At 45.8% G+C, this 21,184-nt stretch overlaps 1 protein-coding gene and 2 long non-coding RNA genes across 4 annotated transcripts in view; all 3 read right to left on the bottom strand.

The window, feature by feature from the left end:
• The window catches only part of LOXL2 (lysyl oxidase like 2), a 43,563-nt gene extending 28,969 nt beyond the window's left edge, over window positions 1–14,594 (bottom strand). Inside the window, exons 1-3 of one of the 2 annotated variants that reach the window (XM_035345026.1) lie at window positions 14,444–14,594; window positions 6,350–6,789; window positions 3,748–3,923 (exon numbers count right to left, since the gene is read on the bottom strand). In XM_035345026.1, the coding sequence (XP_035200917.1) occupies window positions 3,748–3,923; window positions 6,350–6,710 (537 nt within the window). In that variant the 5' untranslated portion in view covers window positions 6,711–6,789; window positions 14,444–14,594. Of the gene's footprint in view, window positions 1–3,747; window positions 3,924–6,349; window positions 6,790–9,882; window positions 9,995–14,443 lie in introns of those variants that run through there. The other variant, XM_035345027.1, reaches the window with a different exon arrangement.
• Window positions 14,595–17,531: 2,937 nt separating this feature from the next.
• On the bottom strand, window positions 17,532–19,105 carry LOC118177382. Its single transcript, XR_004755773.1, has 3 exons — window positions 18,795–19,105; window positions 18,409–18,506; window positions 17,532–17,910 (listed from the first exon to the last, which is right to left on the bottom strand). It is a non-coding gene; the product is annotated as an uncharacterized LOC118177382 (long non-coding RNA).
• Window positions 19,106–20,263: 1,158 nt separating this feature from the next.
• On the bottom strand, window positions 20,264–20,739 carry LOC118177383. Its single transcript, XR_004755774.1, has 3 exons — window positions 20,683–20,739; window positions 20,540–20,554; window positions 20,264–20,365 (listed from the first exon to the last, which is right to left on the bottom strand). It is a non-coding gene; the product is annotated as an uncharacterized LOC118177383 (long non-coding RNA).
• Window positions 20,740–21,184: the final 445 nt, after the last annotated feature.

The raw sequence follows: 21,184 nt of genomic DNA, 5'->3' as shown, positions 1-21,184 counted from the left end.
GAGGACCACAGCAAGCAGGGTCAGCATCCTCCTCCCCGTGTTCTCGACCATCCTCATGGCTGTGGGCAGTCTTTTTGTTTGTGTACTCCGTAAAGATGCTCGGCCACACGCTTGGCGCTTCCACGCACGTGGCTGCGGAAAATATCAGGCAAAAACGATGGGACTTAAATCTTTGCCCTTTAGCAGGAGGCTGACGGACTTCAAACTTGCCCTAACCCTGGCAGATGAGTTTACCTCTTCCTGCCTGCCTCCTATCTGCTTATCGCAGATCTCCCATCCCTCACTGAAACTTTTCACTTCAGCCTGCGACCGACAACTTGTCTCACAGCAGCAAGGGTCAGGCACTGCCCCTGCCCCACAGGGCAGGCATGGAAAGGCTCAGGGACAGGAAGAGATGTGATGTAAGCCTCAAAATATGAGCTGTGACGGGAAAAGATCCGGCTGAGCGTATATATATAAGCCAAGTGGTTTATGGTGATGGAAAATTTCATCCTATCCTATTTATCTGCAGCATTTCCAAACTGGGAAGCGGAGGTATGTACGTTGCCCAATAAAAATAAACTCAGCTCAAGGGCTATCGTGTTGCTTTTAAAAGAGTGTGAACTCTCTGCCTGTCAGATTTTAGGAAGCGAGGCCAGATTTGAGCAAATGTCAATTTGCAGAGCCCCTCGGAGCTGGAGCCCCGTCAAGATGAAGTCAGATGTTGTCTGATACCTGCTGGTTTCCGCGTTAAATCTTAGCGGCGCTTGGCAGACCTGGAGAAATCAGCACTGAAGGTCTTTAAGACGCTTTCTAAATGATGAATTTAAGACAGTCTGTCCATCCCTGGCTGCAGGAACACACAGGGCTCCCTATTGCAGGGGAGAGAAGTGTGAATGTGATGGCAAACGTTTGGTGATGGGCTCCCAGAGCATGAATTTCCCCAGGAAGGCAGAACAAAATCAATGCTCCCTGCCCACTGCAGCGTACACCCTGACACGTGAATGCACGCTGCAGTCAGTGCCTGCTCCTGTTAACCTGCTGGCTGTAAAAACACCCGTTTGCAAACATACAGATCCATTTGGGAATTGTTACAGTCATTCCTAACTACTGTGGGAAAATGGGATGGAAAGGCGCAATTCGAGGTGATGCTCGGAGCACATGTATTAAGCCACAGCTTCATCAGTGCTGCCAGTGGGACTGGTGGGGAGACTGAGCACAGCATCGCTGCTCTGTAAAAAATTCCTGAATCCCCTCAATCTCATTCCAACGGGGAGACATCCGTGGGACAGCCTGAAAACCCAGCAGCTAACAAAACGGTGACGTTTCCTCTGGTGAATGCAAGGTACGACGTGCAGAATTCCCATGCACGTTAGACAGGGCAGAGACGTCGGATGTGCAGTCACAGAAGCTTTTTGACCTCCCCGTTTGGGAGTTTATGACCCTATGAGTAACCCTTCTCACCAGCTCTGACTCAAACTATGGCACGCCCGCTGCTAATGAGATAAAGCAAAGATTAAGAAGAGAAGGAGAGCTGAAAAAAGATGGGGAGAGGAGCTGACACATTTGACAGCTAGCTGTGACTGAAACGTACTTCCACAACGGCATTTAAAAAATTTACAGCACATCACCTTTAGCCTTGCTCCCGCTGCATTAAAGCACAAAAAGAACCCTTCAGCTCCCAGTGACTTTAAAGGGGTATGAGAAAAATCAGCCTGGTTTTGCAGAGTAGAAGTAACAGCGTGGTCCTGAGGTGTTCAGAAGACTCGAGCAGCGATGTGTAAGGGAGAAGTGGGCACACAAATCGTTCTGGATTCTTGAGTTTGTCCTTTTGACAGACATCAAGGCACAGAAAATAAATGCAGTTGGTTACAGACTCCTCTAAATTCACAGTGGACAGAAGTTATTGCTCCTTGGGCCTCTGGAAGGCCGGATGAGGGATGATCAGGCTCATCTCAGAGGCTGAGGATTGCCAGGAGATGTCGAACACAAGCTGCAGCAGCAGGTTAACAGCAGCATTAGGAACCCAGCCCGCAGAGCTGGGGGTGAGAAAATACACCACTATACCCTGCCACCAGCACAAGGTCGCAGGGACAGCCAGGCTGACAGCTCTCAGCTTCATACAGGAGCTTAAAACCAAAGCTTTTCATTATTTTTTTTTTCTACTCACATCATTTCAGTGCCTTTAGTCACCAGTGCTGCTGCTTGTCATCGTGGTGAATGCCTTCACCTATACCTAGACCCCAAGAGCTGCCAGGACGTGGGGAATATGACTTATCCTACATGTATTTCTCCTCAGCAATCCTGCTGGTGACCCCGTCTTCCACCACAAGAACTGCTTCGCTCTCATGATTCATTCTACTTATCATACGTGAAGCCCAAACACCCACACAGCATCAGCTCAGGCTAGCCCTCAATTACCCCAGCGTGCTCCACTCGTTAGCCAAACGGCAGCGCTTAGCTAATGGAAAAGCAGAGCCCTCCCAAACTTTCATGATTAATACCTGAAGCATCTCGGAGCGATGCGACCTCCGTCTAGACTAAAACATCTTTTCTTCCAGGCCTCCGTTTTGAGGATTCGCTGTGGCTTTGGGGATGTGGGCGTCTGCCAAAGCCATCGCTGATGTTCCATGATCTCGCCCCGTTCCCTGAGCAACAGCCGTGCCATCGGCTGAGGAAATTCGGGATCCCTTTGGAAGGCCTCCTTCCCCTCCTCAGCCAAGAAAAGCCAGGTCAAGGCACAAAGAGAATTCCCCTTCTCATATCCTGCATCTCTCCCCTGTGTGGGAGCTTTCCATGATGGTGCTGAATGCTGCCTGCTCTCTCAATCAGGGGCTGTGAAGAAACTGCTGGAATAATTTTGTTTTAAAGTGATAAAGAATGCTGTACCCTTTGTTTCAGATCACGAACAGAGCCAAGATTCAGCCATGGAAACCACGCTGTGGTATGGGATACACCCCAGGTTCCCTGTCTGCTTAAAATAAGGTTTGACTGTGGTTACTGGAGAGTTTATTTCCATGTATTTTAACCAAGGGCAACCAGTGCATCTGCATGATGAAGCACCATAGCTAATATCTCCCTTGTTTCAGATGCTGAGTGACCACAAATATTTTCCAACCTGAAATTCTGAAGAAGCATACGTTTTTTCCTTCGAAGAGCTCAGCTCAGCTTCTTTCCAGCCCAGCATTCCCTCCTGGATTATTCCCCCCCAGATCTTTATTCTGCAGAAATCTAACAATTCTGGTTCAACTGTGTTTCAGCAAATTTGCTTCTGCCATTTCCCCAGGAGTCTCAACCTCGGCTCAGCAGACTAATCCAGCCACAACCCAGAACCTTCCCCCTAGTGACCAGCCTACGTTTTCCTCTGCTTTCATTTCACCACTTTTAGTACTGACTCCCCATTCCCGCAAATATTTCCATAGAATTATCATGCTCATGTCATCGTTGCTTAGCTAAACCCTACAAAAAATCTCTTCATATCTTTCCTTGTAAATTCATCCATTCCATTAAATGATTGCAAAACAGGAGGAATAACGCAGTTTCTCCTTACTTAATATGCTATTAAAAATCCTTTTAAATTCTTCTTAACCATGTAACGCTTTGAACAGCTGAAATTCAGATTTAAAAGTTGCATCTGAAGCCAGCACCTAGAAGTACTACGGAAAGTGTACTTTCACCATGGGGCACAGCTGGGATAACCTACAACCTATAGGTCCCTGTCCGCAGAAGCCTCCTGATCAGCAGCTAGGAATTTTAAAGTACATTTACCTCGATTTGGTTAAGCAGCGAGTTGTCAAACTTGAAGCCAGGGATTCTCTTTTCGCTGCACACCACTCCCACGTCCTCGGTGTGTTTGCAGTCGGTTACTCCCCAGCCATTTGACGTGCACGCTGCCAGGGTGGTCTCCTTGCCATTACAGTGGACGTTGTCCATCCAGATTTTCCCTGAAGGGGAAAGAAAAACAGAACTGAGACTCACAAAAGTGGTAAATTGCTCTTAATATATCAGGGGAAGAGATTACTGCTAAAATTAACCATGAATAAAAACGTTAAGGAACATATAAAATGGAAACATCTCTGCCCCATTGCTTTCCCTTACCTGCATTGTATTAAAAAAGAAAAATAATCCCTCAATATAATATAATAAACAAATATAATCCTGTATTTAGGGCTATATGCTTGAAAAACGTGAGTGAAGCCTTGACCATGGAGGCTCTGGACCTCCACAGTCCACCAGCAACCAGTGTGGCCAAAGGATTGCTAGCCAGGGACATCCCATCCAGAAGCTCCTCGTGCCACCACTGCTTGCTGTTGTGTTAGCATGCGAAGGATCACCAGCCTGAAGGAGATCACTGCTGCAAACTTGCCCACGCTGAAAACCGACCTCCTAACAAGCCACTCTGGAGCACGCAGTGTCATCGGGTCCCCTCGGTTTGCCTGATTAGATCCTGCCCTCAAATCACTCTCACTAAATCATCCCTTCTGTATTTAGGGCTTCTCTGTGCCTCATTTCTTGTTTGCTAAATCCTCATTAAATCTCTTCTGAGATAGCTCCAAGTTTTGATTAAATGCCCCCACTTTTTACAGGCGTTTTTTTGGCAAAAGATTTAACAAGCCACCGCTGATTGGAACCTCCTGTTATTTGGGTGCTCTTTGAAAACCCGTTGTCAGATCCAGTTTCCGGACTATCATTACCTCTTTTCCTCCAACAAAAAGCGTGCACATTATGTATATATTAAAACAAATTAGATCCTTCAGAGTTGACTGACAAGCAGACAAAAAATCAACAGGTGTCACTCCAAGAACTTTAGGTCGTATTTTCTAAGGAGCAGCTGAGAGCAGAGAACCAAGAGCATTTCTGGGATTCACCTTTACGATGTGCTTGCTTTTCCTTTGGACATGTGCTGGGCACACGTTGCTCCCCTGCGATTTGTCCCCTGAATTGCAAGGAGAAAGCCAACAAGAAACTCCCGCATTTTAGGGTTGTCTGTAACATGTCCTTTGGGTAGAAAGGACTGCCTGACCTCCAGAGCCAGGAGATTCTGCAGGAGCAGTCAGAGCTGTTTCCCTTGGCTGTCCCAGGTGCTTTCCAGCAGCCCTAACACATTTGGGTGGTTAATCACCAACCAGATGATGGATCTGCCACGATCCCCCCTGCACGGGCTCTCTGCATCAGGATTGAACCCGCAGAGGATGCTCGCTTCCATCAGGTCACATGGTGACGAATTTCTGGTTTGTTTTCAAATGTCATGGCCTCTTTCACTCTCGGAAATCTCCTGCTCTACCCCAAGAGCCAAAATCCACAGCTTGGGACAACATTCAAGGTTTCGCGTTTCAGTCAAGTCAACGTTGAGGCCTGCTGGCTCGTTAATGGGCAATTTTATAGGTGTGAGCACTAACGAGTGGTGCTAAGTAACAGACATACAGCACGTTTATCCCTGCTGCAGTGGAAATAATCTGTCTGTGGGTTACATCAACAGCATGCCAAGCTTTCATATTTTGAGAAAAAAAATATCCGTAGGCCAACATTTAACTAACAGCACAGTAAAAGAAAAATAAGTCTGTTTAGTTGTGTAGTGTCACAGGGCACTTCTACTTCAAGTATCATTATTTTTTTTTTTTTTTTCCTGTTCATAACACAGAAGCATTCAATTTTCTGAGTCTTTGTTCAGCACATATTTGGGAATGAGATGCAGCAAGGTGTAATGTGCAATTGTCCTCGTGACCATCGCATACAGCTTTAAAGAGCAAAAAGGAAGGATGTGCAGCTTGGGTTGGGGGAGAATAGCTCTTCCCCCCCACGACCAGCCTGAGTGTCCCAGTGGGCTGTTATAAATGTAGTCCTATATAGGACATGAAGTGTGCACACTCCTTCGGGGTTTTATAGGCTAGTCTGCATTGCGAAATATGGTGCATGCCTCTAGAGGGGATAAAGGGAAAAAAATGTATAGCACTGCATAGGCAATCTATTTAGAGCCCAAACAGTTCAGAAGAAAAAAAGAGAAAAAAGAACAGGAGGAAGGAGTGCTTAGAGGGCCTGTTTGACTCACTACAAGGTAATGAAAGTGTGAATGGGGAAATGGACCATCTATAAATTACATTTGTGGGTGCAGTTTCCCTTTTGACTGGCCATACTAGCTGCCAGAGAGCCTGCTACCCCCTTCCTTAGCTTGCTTCAATCAAAACAAGCAAACACCTATTATTTAAACTGTTTAACGTAACGAGGCACTGATGTACAGAGGCATTGCTTCACCAGGAAGTGATTCTCGTTACATTTGTAGGGAACATCACTACGTCTTGATGATCTCAGTCATCATGTCAAGAGTTATTGATGTTGGAGAGACACTGCTATTGCTCCAGAGTTACCTTACCTTCTCCCTTCCCATATTTTGAGCTCGGTAGCCAAGACACAGCCTCCACGTAGCCCAGCTCCCTGCAGATCACGTGCGCAGCATGGATGGAGAAGTCGTCGTCGCACACCGTGCCCCACTCGCCGCTGTAAAACACCTCCACTCGGCCTTCGTTGTGTTTCCTCTTCTGCCCTGCCAGACGCAGCTGGATTTTGGGGACGTTTGCTGGCCTCTGGGGGGGCTGGTAGACTTGGGGGGGTGGCTCGGGGTAACCGGGGAGGTAGGGCCAGTATTCGTACTGGGCAAGGCCCAGCGGGCTCAGGGAGATGAAGAACAGCATGAAGAAACAGTGGTTATGGTTAAAACCCAGGAATCCTTCCATTTTCAGTGCTCACAGTTCTCAGAGCCAAATCCTCTGCTAGCAGCTGCCGATCAGTGCAGGTAGGTGCTGTGTGGCTGTCCTGAAATGAAACAAAAGGAAAGGTTGAGCAAGGCTTGGGAATGATGTTGGGCTTTACACCTCCTGCTTCAGCAGGGGATAAACCTATGGGAGAGACCACGTCCAGCGCTGCCTGTAAAAACCAAAGTCAAGTCAATTATTTCTCATGGGGTAGGAGAAGAAAATTAAAAGTAACCCACGAAAAGCATTTGCAAGTTTAGGTCAAATTGCCAAATCATTTTGGCTGGAAAATATTTTTTCCAAGGCAAAATTCTACAGGTCACAAATGATAGAAATAGGATTTTCCTATTCGCCTGTAAATTCAGTAGTTCAGTACTTCTAGCAATTTATGGCCAACATTAGTGCAAATCAGACCAAGACAGAACGGAACCATTTTTTTTCCCCCATACCACCTTTAAATAAAAGAAACTCAAACCATCACTTAAACAATGGAAAACTAGAAGTGTAATGAAACGTAATATAACATGGTCAGAAGAGAGGTATTTATACTGAAATCTGTTTTCCTAATATGATGACAGAAGATTTATTTCTGCGGCCATACCTCCAGTTTCCTCTGCAGATGATCAGCACACATTACCATAGGCAGACACTTTGCAAAAGCAATCTCACCTAGCCCTGACTGACAGCCTGGTGTTAATGATCTCCAGTTTTGAGTTGCTAAGCCTGGATTGGGTCCCACAACCGCTAAATCCTTATATAAGCTAGCCATGGTATGAACCAGCATTTTTTTTTTTTGACTCATTGGAGGAATTTCATCCGGATACTATGCAAAGTTTAAAGGCTGGTGATTTTTCTGCCCGCTTCCCACTCACGTACTCCCCACCCAGCACACGGCGCGGTCGAGTAGCGCACACATGGAGGCTGATGGTTGAATAGTTTCCAAATGAAGCAATGCCAGAGAGCAGTGGGAAAAAGCTCCCCAGCCCTTTAAAAGTCCATTATTTCCTGGCAGCCACCACAGGGGAGGGAGAGGGGGAAAGACTGGGCTCCAAAACCAGATGTCAAGAAGCAAAAATCCTTTGGTGTTTTCGCTGGGTCTCAACTATCCCCAAAAAAGTGACCAGAAGATCACACGTGCATGAAGACACAACAAAACTCATTAAGCAGCTCCAGCATGAGCCAGTTATGAGACCTCAGGCAGGTCACTTCCAGAGCTGTGCCTCAGTTTCCCCTGGTGTTACACGGGGCTGACAGTAGTCAGCTTCCCCCTGATGTGCTTTAAGACCAGACTGAGACCTGTACATGTTCACCAGGCATTCAAAGAAATACTAGCACGGAGACAAAGTATTTTTCAAATTTTTGCAGGTTGGGATGGTAAGACAGAGAGGGATAAAATAAAGTCCTTCCCCACATCAGAGCTGAAGGGGCAGAGAGGAAGGAAGCACAACCGCTTTCACGAGGCTGCTCCCCTCCAGCTGCAAACAAAGGGGATTTCCCAAAGCAAATGCAGTCACAGGGCAGGAGATATGTTCTGTAAAAATAAAAGGCTCCCGAGTCCAGGCACATTAGTACTTGTCAGACACGCCTGACTTCAATACCTTCTAGTATGGATTTCAAAAGAAACCACTTGCAATGTTTTTCAAGGATACAAGATGGTTTTCAGCCTAGAGGATAAACACATGGGCAGAGCGATTGTTGTGAACAGTATAAAAATAATAATTGAGAAACCCCCTTAGATCATAACACAGAAGTATAGCATATGTTAGTTTTAAGTAGAAATACTGGAGAGGAGGGTAGCATCGAGCCCAGCAGAGCTGCAAGCCTGATGGTCTTCAGAAAATCTGTTTTTTGCTTCTAATCTTCTTTAAACATCTGTTTTGACATCCTTCATTTTACGTAGCTGTTGTTTCTTGCTACTGCATAAATCGGATTTAATAAGCCTCAGCAAATATTGGTAGAAAACTCAGTTGGACTGAAGTGTCTCTGCACATTGCTGGGACCTCGCGAAGCATCTGACTGGTCTTTGTGCAGCAGGCAGCCACACAAAGGATATTTGAGAAGGCAAAGGCAAATAAATTGTGGTGTGTAGCCTTACAGTCACGTCCTGAAGGAAGCTCTCAAGATAAGGCACATCATCGTCATTAACAGCAGACGCCAAATTCCCCTCTAACTTACAGTTTATGGTGCTCCAGAAAACTCATCAGTAACCCAAATAAGAATATTTTGCAGGAGAAAAGGACCGACAAACGATGTGTAGCCAGCAGGTCAGCTTGTTTCGCTTTGTCCCTCCTCGTGCCAAGGCAAACACTGACCAGCGGTCAGCTCCGTGCTCCGGCTAATAAGGGTCTTTCGTGATCGGAGGCCAGGGAATAGCCAAAAGCTCAGCAACTCCAGTTTCCAGCCCTGCTTCCCATTCAAACCAAAGCTCCTGGGTCGTTTTGCTGAAGGACTTCAGCCAAAAGACACAACAATTTGGGGAAACCATTCAAGAGGCAGGATGTAATAGCTACCAGCTGAGAGCGGCGCTCCCCGAAGCGTTAATTAATAAAGCAGACAGACCACTGCACGATGCCAGAGCCTTTTAAAAACGTCACAGCGCCGGGAGACCTCACAGCCCCCGAGCAGATTGGCGGGGCTGGGATGGCACAAGAGACTTCCAGGTTCCTTTAAGGGGTACCAGGATCACCCAGGGAGGTACCAACTTAGATTATAGAAAATCTCGCAGGTGTAATTTTCAAGTCTTGGCGTGTCAGTACCCCAGGAGCCCTAAGAGGCCAAAAGGCAGCATAATTTGCTTTTGTTCCCCCAAAGCTCACAGGTTTTCAGAGTCGTGCAAGACTATGAAAAAACCATTAACCGTAGAACATGAGAAAGCCTGGGGAGGAAGGATAAGGTTGCCTGAGAGCCCCCCGGTCCACGGAGGGGGGTCTAACTACCAAAAAGGTATTAAAAAAAAACACGTATGAATCTAATCCTGAAACTTTGCCAAAGAAAATGACTCTGGGCACACACATTTTGTGCTCAGGTCGCACAGCTTTGTGCCTCACCTTCATCAGGATACTTCAAGGAGCAGTTGAGGCTCCCACAGGACCCAGGAGGAGGTATTGGAAAAAAAAATTAAAAATCAGAAATCTCCGTTTTAGTCCCATTGGATCTGTGGAGGTGAATCTTGGAGGGATTCTCTGTAAGCCCAGCACAGCAGCAACTCCACACGCTTTGGGAGACAACCCTGCAGTGTGTACTAGCAACCACAGCCTGCTTTTCCTTCAGGTCATATTACCGTCCGCTTCAAAACAGTCACACATTGAAACACGAAAAGACAAAGCTTTCACAGTGTTTGCATCACCCCAGAAATAAAACCGTGCATACCCAGCGGTCTTTTTTATTGAGGTGCCTAAGAGAAACTATTCAGACCAAGTCACGACGTCAGGAGAAGCTGAGTCCTGGGGAGGCTGAGCACAGGAATATTTCGGTATATCCACAAGAAACCTTTCTGCTTCCCATCGAGACAACAACAAGGATTATGGAGAGGAGATGTTTGGGCATCTGCTGGTGGAGACATCTCCACGGATGTTTGGGCATCTGCTGGTGGAGGCATCCGCTCATCCCATCCATCAGGGCGAGATGTCCATGCAGCTTTCATCAGGAGACAATACAAGCAGTAACAACCAGTCTAGAGACTTGATAAAGCAATATTTGGCAGCACAGAGGATTTTACAACACTTCTTTCACCACTCTTCAATGAGAACATTGATGATGCACTGACAGACCCACATAAAAGCATTTAAAATATACAAACATGGACAGCATTAAATAGGGGCCAAGTGCACACATTTATCATAGCATCATAAGCCACCACAACAAAATGTAATAAGTGTTTAGATAAACCTGCTCATCTGCTACGACCAAGACCTGGACACTTTTTTCAGCAAGTCTCAAAGAGAGCTGCACATGTAGAACTACCCAAAAACAAACCTAGGCTTAGATCTGCAAGATACTTGCTTTGTGCCGGCTATTCCCTCTACTTTAGGGCTCATTCCTCCCCTCAAATCATCTCTTTAATAGCCTCCAGACTTAGTAATGATGTAATCCTAAAAGCATATATTTTGGTCTCCCCATTCAAAAGAATCCAAGACGGAGCATTAAAAACTTTTTTGAATAAAGTCAGTGGAAAAGCCAGGAAAATACTCCAGGTCTCCTGGCTCCCCATCCCGTACTTCAGGCCATAAGATGATTCTCCATCACTGTGTTAACTTGTAATTTAAGGCTTTAAGGCATGCTCCTGCAAGCTGCTGACTCAACCCTTTTCAGGGCTCCAGTCTTAAAAGGAACAGATAGGCACACAGGGAAGCGTGCAGCAATTTCATTTCAAAATGTTGAGCTTTTACTTCTTCAGAGAATCCACCGGGTGAAACTAATAGGCTATTCATCTCCCCAAATCAAAAGCCTGTCCAAGCAGCACGAATCCCTTTTTAATTTCACCAAATCATCGAAACAATAGATCCGCTCGGACAGAGCCAGAAACACCAGCTTTCCTGCTCCCCTCCTTCTCCAGGCAACAAAAGGAAAGTCTCAAGTGGTTGATTTGTGACTGTAGACCCAGCAATGCCCCGTTAAGTTACCTTAAGACAGCAAATTTCATATTAATGCACACTGGCCAAGTGCAACCAGGAGCAAATTCAACAGTCACTTACACCAGGGAAGCTAACAAATGCAATCTGCTTCTTCCAGCCTGGTGGGACGCTGCATGGAAAGAGAGAAAGTCCCAGCATGTCCTGTGGGAGCAGAGGTAAAGCTGACACAATTCAAACCCATAGACTTGTTTGCCATCACTTGCTACTGAGGCTAGACACAATAAAAGAAGTCCTGACAAACACACAACTCATGAGAATAGGACAGAAAAGGCACTTTGCTTGTGCTTTCATTTGAAAGACTGCTACAGGTCTAACCAAATAAATGAATAAGTAAATAAAATCAGTGTGTTTGCCTAACCCCCTGCATCATCATTTGGTTGGATCCATCAGATCCAAACTTTTAGAAATATGCTGCTCTCCAGAGTTGCACGGACGCAACAGTCACAGGGCCAAACACCCAATTCCACGCTCAGCATGCTTCACACAAGGGCTCAGCTGAATGCCTTTTACAGCTTTCAAATCCAGGCTGCAAGCTCTTCTCAGATCTGTTCCTTCAACTGAAGCAATTCACATTTGCTTTGTTTTAGCCCCTTGACGCATTCATTTACCTCAGAAGGAAAAAACAAACAAACAAACAAACAACCTTGCCCAGGGATCTGATGGACACACGCAGCATCTTCTCTCCATGCCACAGCTGCAATTCAAATACGCTTCATTTTGGGAAAAAAAGTCTTTATTTTCCTTATCTCTTCCCTTTGCATGGTGTCGAAGAATGAAGACGAACAGAGATGTGAATCATGACAACCCTCAGGCTCCTGGCCAGCACCAGCTGGCTGTTCCACAGACCTTGTGCTCTGCTCTTAATAGGAAACAGAACTTATTCCCAAAGACACTTCCAAAACAGTTAAATAGAGCATTTTTTTTTTTTTTTTAAAAAAAACAAGTAGTATAAGCTCTTTAATTTGCAGCTAGTGGATGCTATTATCATGAACAAGAGATCTGATCTCAGCAAAAGCAGCAATGGCAACTACAGCTATAGGATGCAACTCTTTTTGTTAGGAGTACATAATTAGTAGGTGAATAAAGACCTTACAAATAGGTACTACATTAAAACACACAGCTGACACACATTCACAGAGCCAGGGCACACATGTGCAGTCCCTAAGGCTGAAGAGCATTAGCAAATCCTCTGAAAATGAGGTTCCCCTCACACTCCTGTGTAACATTAATTGAGCCTAACCCATTAGCACCACAGACACAGAATAGGTTGGGTTCAGAACATCATGTTATCTGACTGCATTCCAATTTTCTAGTGCCTTGAATAATAAATTTCCATCAACATTACTACAAATTAGGAGCAGGATCTTTCTCAATGTACTTGCAGACGTTCATAGTAAACATGTACCCGCACATACGCTCCAAGAGCATTGCCCAGAAAATGCTTTGCAAGCCCTACTGACGGGTGATGTGCAGAACAGTGCCTTCCACTGACATTACCATCTCTAAGAAAGGACATCACTGTTTTTAAGCAGCACCAAAGATGTTACGGCCAGGTTGGATGGGGCTTGGAGCATCCTGATCTAGTGGAAGGCATCCCTGGCCATGGGAATTAGGTGATCTGTAAGGTCCCTTCCAACACAAACCATTCTGTGAGTCTATGTTCTGAAACAGTTCAGGAGGAGAAAAAGTAAAAGGCTACAAAGAACACAAAAAATCAAGAAACAGAAATAAAATAAAATAAAAAAACACAGAAGGAAAGTTAGTGGTACAGTAAGGTGAAGACAATAATCTTGGGAGTCAACCTATTGAAAAAAATAGGAGAGAAAATATATAAATATATATAAAAACAGGAGAGAAAAAAAAATAATGAGAGAACATTACTAAGCATGCATTTTGGGGTCTCTCAAATATTATCTCCTGCTAATATTTCATGTTTTCTAACTGCACTCTAGCTTCCAACCAAGGAAATTCCACCACTGTGGGTGGCTCAATACAGATGAAACAAAACTGGCAAGTAGGAACCCTAAAGCCAATTAATTTCAGCCCCTATTCAGTACAAATTCGAAAGCAGTGTTGTCATTATGAGCTGATTATAGACCTGCTTGTATTCCTGCTATTGCTCCCAGATAGCTAAACCAGGATCTTTGTGTATAGTCTTCTAGAGTGTATTGGTCCTTAGATTTTTTTTTTTTTTTTTACCCACACACAGTAACACCTTTTAAAAATAGACAACAGAAAATTAATCAGAAAAGAAGGCAGTTATCTGTTTGCATGCTGAAGAATCAGAATTGAACCAAGCCCAGCTGTGTTCATTGCAGACAGGAACAGCCCCACGCTTCACTTTTCAGGTGAATGCCACTGCATGTCCTGCAGGCATCCTGCAAACTGCTGCGATTGCTTCATGATAAACCAGCCTAATTAATACAAGTCGCCAGTAGGCTGAAGGCTGCTTTGCAAGGGGTGTGAATCCCAAGCATGCCAGCAGAGAAGTTTCTCAACTAGGGACATATCTGCTTTACACCTTCTGCGCTGAAGCCTTTCCCTCTGAAACAGCACAGTTATTCAGAGAGGAGAATTTAAACTGCTTCTGAAGTTCAGCCGGTGACATTTACACAATGTTGATGGCATGTAATGTAGCTTTCTGGTCTAAATCAAACATATTTTAATAATCTTACTGAATACGCATTGCCTCGACTTGTAGGCAGCCTGCAACATGTCTTTTTTACTTCATTAGTGCGTGCCTGTGAGCAAGCAAGGGGAGAAAATCCTTAACTTGGGTCACAACATCTTTGCAAAGTGACATTGAGTATCTGTGTCATCCCACCCTTGCCAAAGCAAGTCTCAGGAGACAGGAATGAGAAGAATCATCTCATCCCCAGCCTGTTATGTCTAAACATCACGCTTAATAACTGAAGGGAGAGAAAGAAAACAAGTTCAAAGAGAAAAACAGAAGAAGCGAGATCAAACTTCCAGCCCTGAAGCAAGAGAGGGTTAGAAATGTTTAAACCAATCCATCAGCCCGTGCATTCCCTAGAAATAATGCCATCGTCCTGGATTGTAGTCTCTGGGGTTTGCAGTTACCTTGGGGTTAGTGGTAGGCTGTGCTGGAGGAGACCCCTGTCCCGGTGTGCTTCATGAAGCTCTTTCTTCTGGGCTACGCGCGCCGCCTGAGTGGTCCCCTCTGCGCTGGAAAATATCCTGCAGCCAGAGAAATATGCTGCAAGAAGCTGCTGCTTCCTGGCAAATTTCACTAGAGTTAGCCAAGCAAACCCCTCCCAAGACCCAGCCCCTTTAGCCTCAGCTCATAGCGGGTGATATCATGGGCTTGTCCTGTAATCTGAGCAGAAGCACTGCAAACAGAACAGAAACGGGGAAAATCTAGCCAGGATTGCGAGGAAGGAGGTGGGTTAGGAATGTGAATGCTTTTGCAGGAAGTTCCTAGGGAACAAATACTTAGAATCACATCGATATCAATGTTAAACAACTGTCAGTGATCGATCACAGCACTTTTTAAGCACCCCAAGTTGGTTCAGAGCCTCAGTGCTAAGCACTCTCCCCATACAAAGGGGTGCGCGGTCTTACAGCTCAGCATCTTCAAACTTAGATCCCTTCCTGAAGCTCTGACTTTACAGCATGCCATCTCCACAGCTTTTTGGGTATCACCAACCTTAACCCTCCTGCGTCCAGCAACCCAGTATTTTCCAGCTGCTCGATATTCTTAAAGCTCTTAAATACAGCAGCTCAAGCTGCACATACTTAAAAACCATCCAGATCTGCAGCAAGAGTTACTCCGCAGTCCTCAGTCCTGAGGACTAACTAGATGCTAAAAACAATTCTTCATTAAAACAATAGCAGACCAAAAATCCTGACCTCAGCTGTGCCAGAAAATTCAGAGCATCTGTGATGCGAGCGGCTAGCAGTGAAACAGAAACACTGGATAGAGATGGTTGAAAGAACTCTTCCATCAAGAAAAAAAAACAGCTAAATCAATTAGACGTTATTCTGAGGACTGTAAAATTCTGTGATCTTTTCAGATGGAGTGGGTTTTGGTTTTAAAACTTATTTTTTTTTCCTCCCTTTATGCTTATAATGCATCATAATAAAACTGTTTGCTTCTATTTTTTTTTTTTTTCTAACAGTGAAAACAACAACAACAACAAAAATCACAATGTTTTTTAAATCTGTTCCAGAGAACACCTTCAAATTTTGATTTCTGACCCAATTTTGGACAGCAACACATTCTGAAGTGTCAGCATTTCCCAAAGAATGGAAACTTATTTTCTCACCAGCTTTGGGCATGGGTACTTAAATCTATGCTTAATGGGATTTTCAAACACATTGGCAGGAAATTGATAGGCACAGAAGGAAGAGGAGGTATTCACAAAGGCTAATTTTAGAAGGAATATCCACGTTTACTTCAGTATATTCATAGATGAAATGTTGAATTTGTAGAGGACTTTCTAGCAAACCCTTCCCTAGCACAAAACTGCTTGCCCACATCAGTCCTACTTTCTTTCATACAAATTACCAAATTATCTTGAAAAATTAAAGTGCTTTATCTATATCTCTGGATACATTTCCAAAACTACGAGAACACATCTGCCACCAGACTTCTCCCTTTTCAGAGGTTTCCCATCACTCCCCAGAACCAAGGGTTTGTCCCAACAGGAGAAAGGTGTCATTACTTGCTGGCTTACGAGATGTTCCCACCCTGAGGAGACTCTGCCAGGGGAAAACATTGGCAGGGAGATGATGGCCGTGTTCCCATGGGTTGGCAAAGCCTGCTGCAGGACAGTCCCCAAACATCAATCATGAAAACGGTGGAAGGAAACATTAGGAAGAAGTCAGTTGCTTCTTGGTGCAATTCCTGCTGCTAGCAGGACATCAGAGCTTAAGCCCACGAAGTCATTGAAATAAAGCTTTGCTTTTTCTCCCAAGAAGTCAGTAGAATTGGTCAACAGCAGTACACACAGTGCCCTAATTCTCGTGCAGCAAACACTCATAAAATTATCGAAAAGCTGCAAATTGTGATGAGCAGCACAGCTACCAGCAGAGCACCACCTGGTGGGTCATTAGCAGGGCTGGACTCGCCTTGCTCAGCCTCAGGGACATCAGGGGAAAAATGAATCAGAGCAGAAGCTCCACGGAGCAGAGAAACTATTTCAGAGAGGCAGGAAGCTGAAGGCAGCGTGGCCAGAGGAAGGAATGTGTGAGCGTCTGCTTGATCGGGGCATGGAGAAACATGACAGCCTGCTGGAGGAATGTTTGCCGAGTGCCTGGGTCGGGTAAGGATACGAGCAGCAAATGCCATGCAGGCTTCCAGCTGATGGAAGGGTTTGCTGGTTGCATAAAGAGAAACACTCGGCGAGCATTCAGGAAAGTTCTTCAGGGGAATTTGCTGCCCCCTTTGTACCGCAGGTGGTTAAGACTAGAAGACAAGCACCCAGCAAAATAAATTAACAAATAAATACATAGAAAGCCTCTCAAAATCACACCGTCTACAGGAAAAAAAAAAACGCTGCTTCGACTGGGTTTGTGTCATTTGATCATGTAAATGGGAATACCAGGGAAACCACTTAGGATATCCTGAGCTGGAAGGGCCCCACAAGAATCATCAAGGCTGACTCCACACAGGACCACCCCAAAATCAAACCATACATCTGAAAACGCCTCTTGAGCTCCCTCAGGCTCAGTGCTGTGACCATGTCCCTGGGGAGCCCATTCCAGTCCCCAAGCACCCTCCTGGTGAAGAGCCCCACGCCAGCAGCCTAGGTGTTTCCTCCTGTGTCTGCCCGAAGCACGCACCTTGCCATATGGACAAGTCAAGACTGGCTTTGACCAAGCAGCCACAGTCATGGTCTGTGCTCCCAAAAATTAGGTACGCGCTATTAGGTTCTATAATCTCCTCTAATCTTCAGTTCTTTTAAAAAGGGAAGGCTAATTTGCCTCCCTGAGCCTTATGTTTTCACGCTGTAGACTCTCTGGAGCCACCGGTCCAAATCTCACCCAGGTCGACTTGACCTCTCGAACACACGCAGCGGATACGCCGAGCTCCGTGAAGGTTGCTCTGCACAGAGATGATCCCGGCGATATCTGAAGAACCGAAGGACCTGATTGTTCTGCAAGGTGTTAGCGACACGTGGCAATTTTCACACCAATTGGCCCCAGTGGAATATCCCTGCAACGTGCAATTGGGGTTAGATCCCTGCTTTTGGGCTCACAGGACGGCCAACAAACACCAGTGATTTTAGAGGAGTAGGTTTATGCATCCCTTAACAGAGGGATAAACCAATATATTTTATGTAAATTGCTTAATCCCTACTGGAATTTCTATGACTTACACATTAGGAGCTTGGTGGTGGCTGAACTGACTTCCCAGACCTGATCCTCTCACCCTTTTTATTTGGTTGCTGCTCCACCCTAACCGTGGCAAGGTTTGCACAGTCCCATGTCCGTGTGGCAACTGGAAGCCAAAGCACCATAACCCAGAGCTGCTGCCATCCTGGGAGGGGCCCTTGCATGACACAGCTCTTCTGCAGCCACCAAAGCTGGAAAAAAATGAGATTAGTTTTTGATAAGAGGCAACTTTGAGATCTCTTTCTCTCTGCTCTGCACGTGTTCTGGTTAACGTGTCAGCGCAAGGCAGACAATGAGCACACCACACGTGATTTTCCATGCTTTGCAGTGTCACCCCCTCACAACACCTCAGTGCTGCTATTCAGATTAGCTCACTAAAGACACTGCTGACCTCAGTGCTCTACAAAAACACTCCAAAACAAAAGCTCTGCTGAAGTCCAGGCTTGTAACAAATAGCACATCTGAACAGAAGCCCGGGACAGCCTCATACAAGATCTATGATGGATCATCTTCCACCTCCATGATGCACAATCCAGAGATTAATGCACCTTCTACATCTATTTACTAACCTTATCTCCGTGCAAAGGAAAGGCTCCTACACCAAGGAGGGTGAAAACCTGAAGCCCCATGAAATACCCAGAAGAGCTGGACTTGTGAGATGAAGTCTGTTCTCGTATTATGATGCTTACGAGACAGCAGCTGTTCCTCCTTGGTCCCAGGCAGCTTGAACAAGAGTAGCACATCACAGAGAGAGCACATGCATCTTTCTTGCATTTTAACCTTAACCCTGTCAAGAAAGGTGTAGGAGGGAGGCCAGTTAGTGCTGAAATTTCCTAACTGGAACGTGAGCTTCTGGTTTTCCTAGGCCAAGCAAGACCCAAGCACAAGGCACTTTGCAAGCACTTTTCATTCTCTATCCGTACGAGCTCTTACTTGGAGATCCTGGCTGTCTGAGCACTGATTCGAGGGCTAATCCCATGCGTGCAGTGAAATGACCCGCATGGTAAAAGCCCAGGAAGGACGGTCGAGTTTTATCACCCTATCCTGGGGGGTGGCAGAGGTCCTAGAGGCTTACCATCCCCTCCCACTAGATGGCAAGAGTCCCCCTCAAACAGCAGAGCATCTGCGAGCACAGGCGTGTGTGTCCAGAGGTCAAGAGCTGGAGAAGTGACTTCTGGCCCTGAACAGCCCTGAGCAGTCAGAAGTGGCCTCCAGTCCGGCCTGTCGCAAGATTTATTTTGTTGTGATTGAGAAAGTTGTGTCCAGGAGAAAAGGAGAAGAGAAGAGGAACTGAAGTGAGCAGAATAAGGCTGGTTGAGTGTCAGAGGGGGAGGATAACCCAGAACACAATGTACTGCTCTCCATTACACCCAGGCAAACGCAGCAAATCCCTCCACATCCTTAAAAGACATTATGGAAACATCTGTTTTAACGTCTTTTGTGCTGATTCACTGTGACGAGCCAAAGAGCATGTCTTAACAAGGTCAGCCTCTACCAGCGGCTCTGCTCTTACGCAGAAAACCTGAACAATTCGTTCAGAGACTCCAGCTGCTGAATTTGCAAGAGGGGCAGGGCAGGGGATGCAGATGGGAACATCCAGGCAGGAGATGCATTACACACCCCTGAGTCTGATCTCACCAGTTCCTTAACGTCCTTCACATCTGTGCAGATCAGCGAGGAGCTGAGCACTGCCAGCTTTCACGGCAGGCGATGCACTAGGAGTTACCTGAGACTGCCTTGCTCCGTGTATTGCTGCCTGCCAATTTTGGCCACGAACACCTAGAGAGCCCACTTAATGAGGGAAAAAATGGTACTGTTGTAATCTTGTTTGCAAGGCACAAATGGGATTATCAGCAGAAGAGAAATGCTGGTAAAATGCCATATGCATGAGACCTAGGAATAGAAAACATCTTTGATCTGGAGGTTGAAATCCTACTCGGTGCATTAATTGTTGCAGAGAACATAGAGCTGGTAACGTATGGGACCCTGGAAAGCATTTAGAGTTTAGGAAAACCAGGACATCACCTTTGTGACTTTGTGCATTTGTAAATTGGCTGGTACAAGTGTGCTGAGTGCTTCCTTCCGAAGGTCAGTGCCCTAAAGAGCATCTCCAGCACCACAAATTGCTCATCACCCAAGACGTTGCTAACCCAGTGCCAAGCAATTTCCTGGCACCACTTCCCACCCATCCAAAGATCTTCAAAAACAAGCAGGTGAGAAAGTCATTGCCATCCTCCCAGTCTTTAAAGAGAAGGAGGGTGACCTGAAAAACAACCACCAAGACCAGGTCCCCAAAAACTACGCCCACAGGAGCTAGCACGCAGGGAGAGGGACACAGCAAGCCCTCACGAGGCTCATTTCAGCTCACAAAGAGCTTCATGCGTTATTTAGTAGCAACAATGGCAGAAACAATGGGACAAGAAAGAACAAGGTGCCCCCGATCAGGCACGCCATCGAGTCACTGCTGTTGACTGTCCCCTTCGCAGAGTGCTGCGGAGAGGCAGAAAACCCTTTTGTTTGCACATGCTATAGGGTTACCTTGGTGTTCCCAGAGGAGCTGCGTGCCTCTCCCCTTCCCCAGGCTCTCCATCTCCACCATTACCAATGTCTCCCAACCATTTCTTCCATTAGGGCCCATGCTTTACCCTGTGTTTGGACGTTTCCCATACACAAAAACAAAGCAACAGAAAGGTGAGTGATACGTTTAAGAGGCCGTGAAGCCAAAAGCTTCAATATCGCTCTCCGCTCCATTCCAGGTCACCGGGGAAGGTCAGAGAGCAGCGCCTTTGCCTCTCCTTTGTGCTTTTCTGCATGCCTTACCTGTCCTTAATGGACCTGGAGAAAGGACAAGGCGGACTGAAGAAGTAGGAGAAAGAAAACAAAGCATGTTAATGCAGAAACGGACACAAACAGATAAACACTGCCACTGGGACTCAGGAATCCGAGCCCAGGAACAGCAATACTTGGTTTCACTCAGTACCTAAATCTCTCAAAGGAATCGCGTTTCCCCTCGTGTTGTTTAGCGTAGTCCCCTGGGAGAAGGCTTGTCCAGGGGGTGGGGTGGGATGGAAAGGCTCACTTTTTTTTTTTTTTTTTTTTTTCTCCTAAATAATCTGGAGTTGTAAGAATAAGGCGGGTTTAGTCTCCTTCTCAAGAGATGTCCCAAATACACAGCAACCTTCATCCTCTTCCAAAGCCCCTGCCCCATCAAATCCCTACAGATGATTGGGAAAAAAAAAAAAAAAAAAGAAAAGAAAAAATATTAAAAGAAAAAATCAACCCCCCATAACGCACTAATTCTAAGTGCTGGGATAAGACAGCCAGATTTCCAAAGAAGGTAGGAGCTGAATTTCCAACCACTTGTCCCAGGATAATTTAAGCGCCAAAAAAGCACAGCAGCCCTGTAAATCGAGGTGATTAGTTTTGGCACTGTGCTAATTGCTTTTGAAAATCTGCGCCTCCTCC

The sequence above is a fragment of the Oxyura jamaicensis genome, chromosome 22 (genome assembly GCF_011077185.1).
Source record: "Oxyura jamaicensis isolate SHBP4307 breed ruddy duck chromosome 22, BPBGC_Ojam_1.0, whole genome shotgun sequence".
Classification (NCBI taxonomy): Eukaryota; Metazoa; Chordata; class Aves; order Anseriformes; family Anatidae; genus Oxyura; species Oxyura jamaicensis.
Note: the sequence above shows the minus strand (reverse complement) of the source record. Positions and strands in the feature narration are given on the sequence as shown.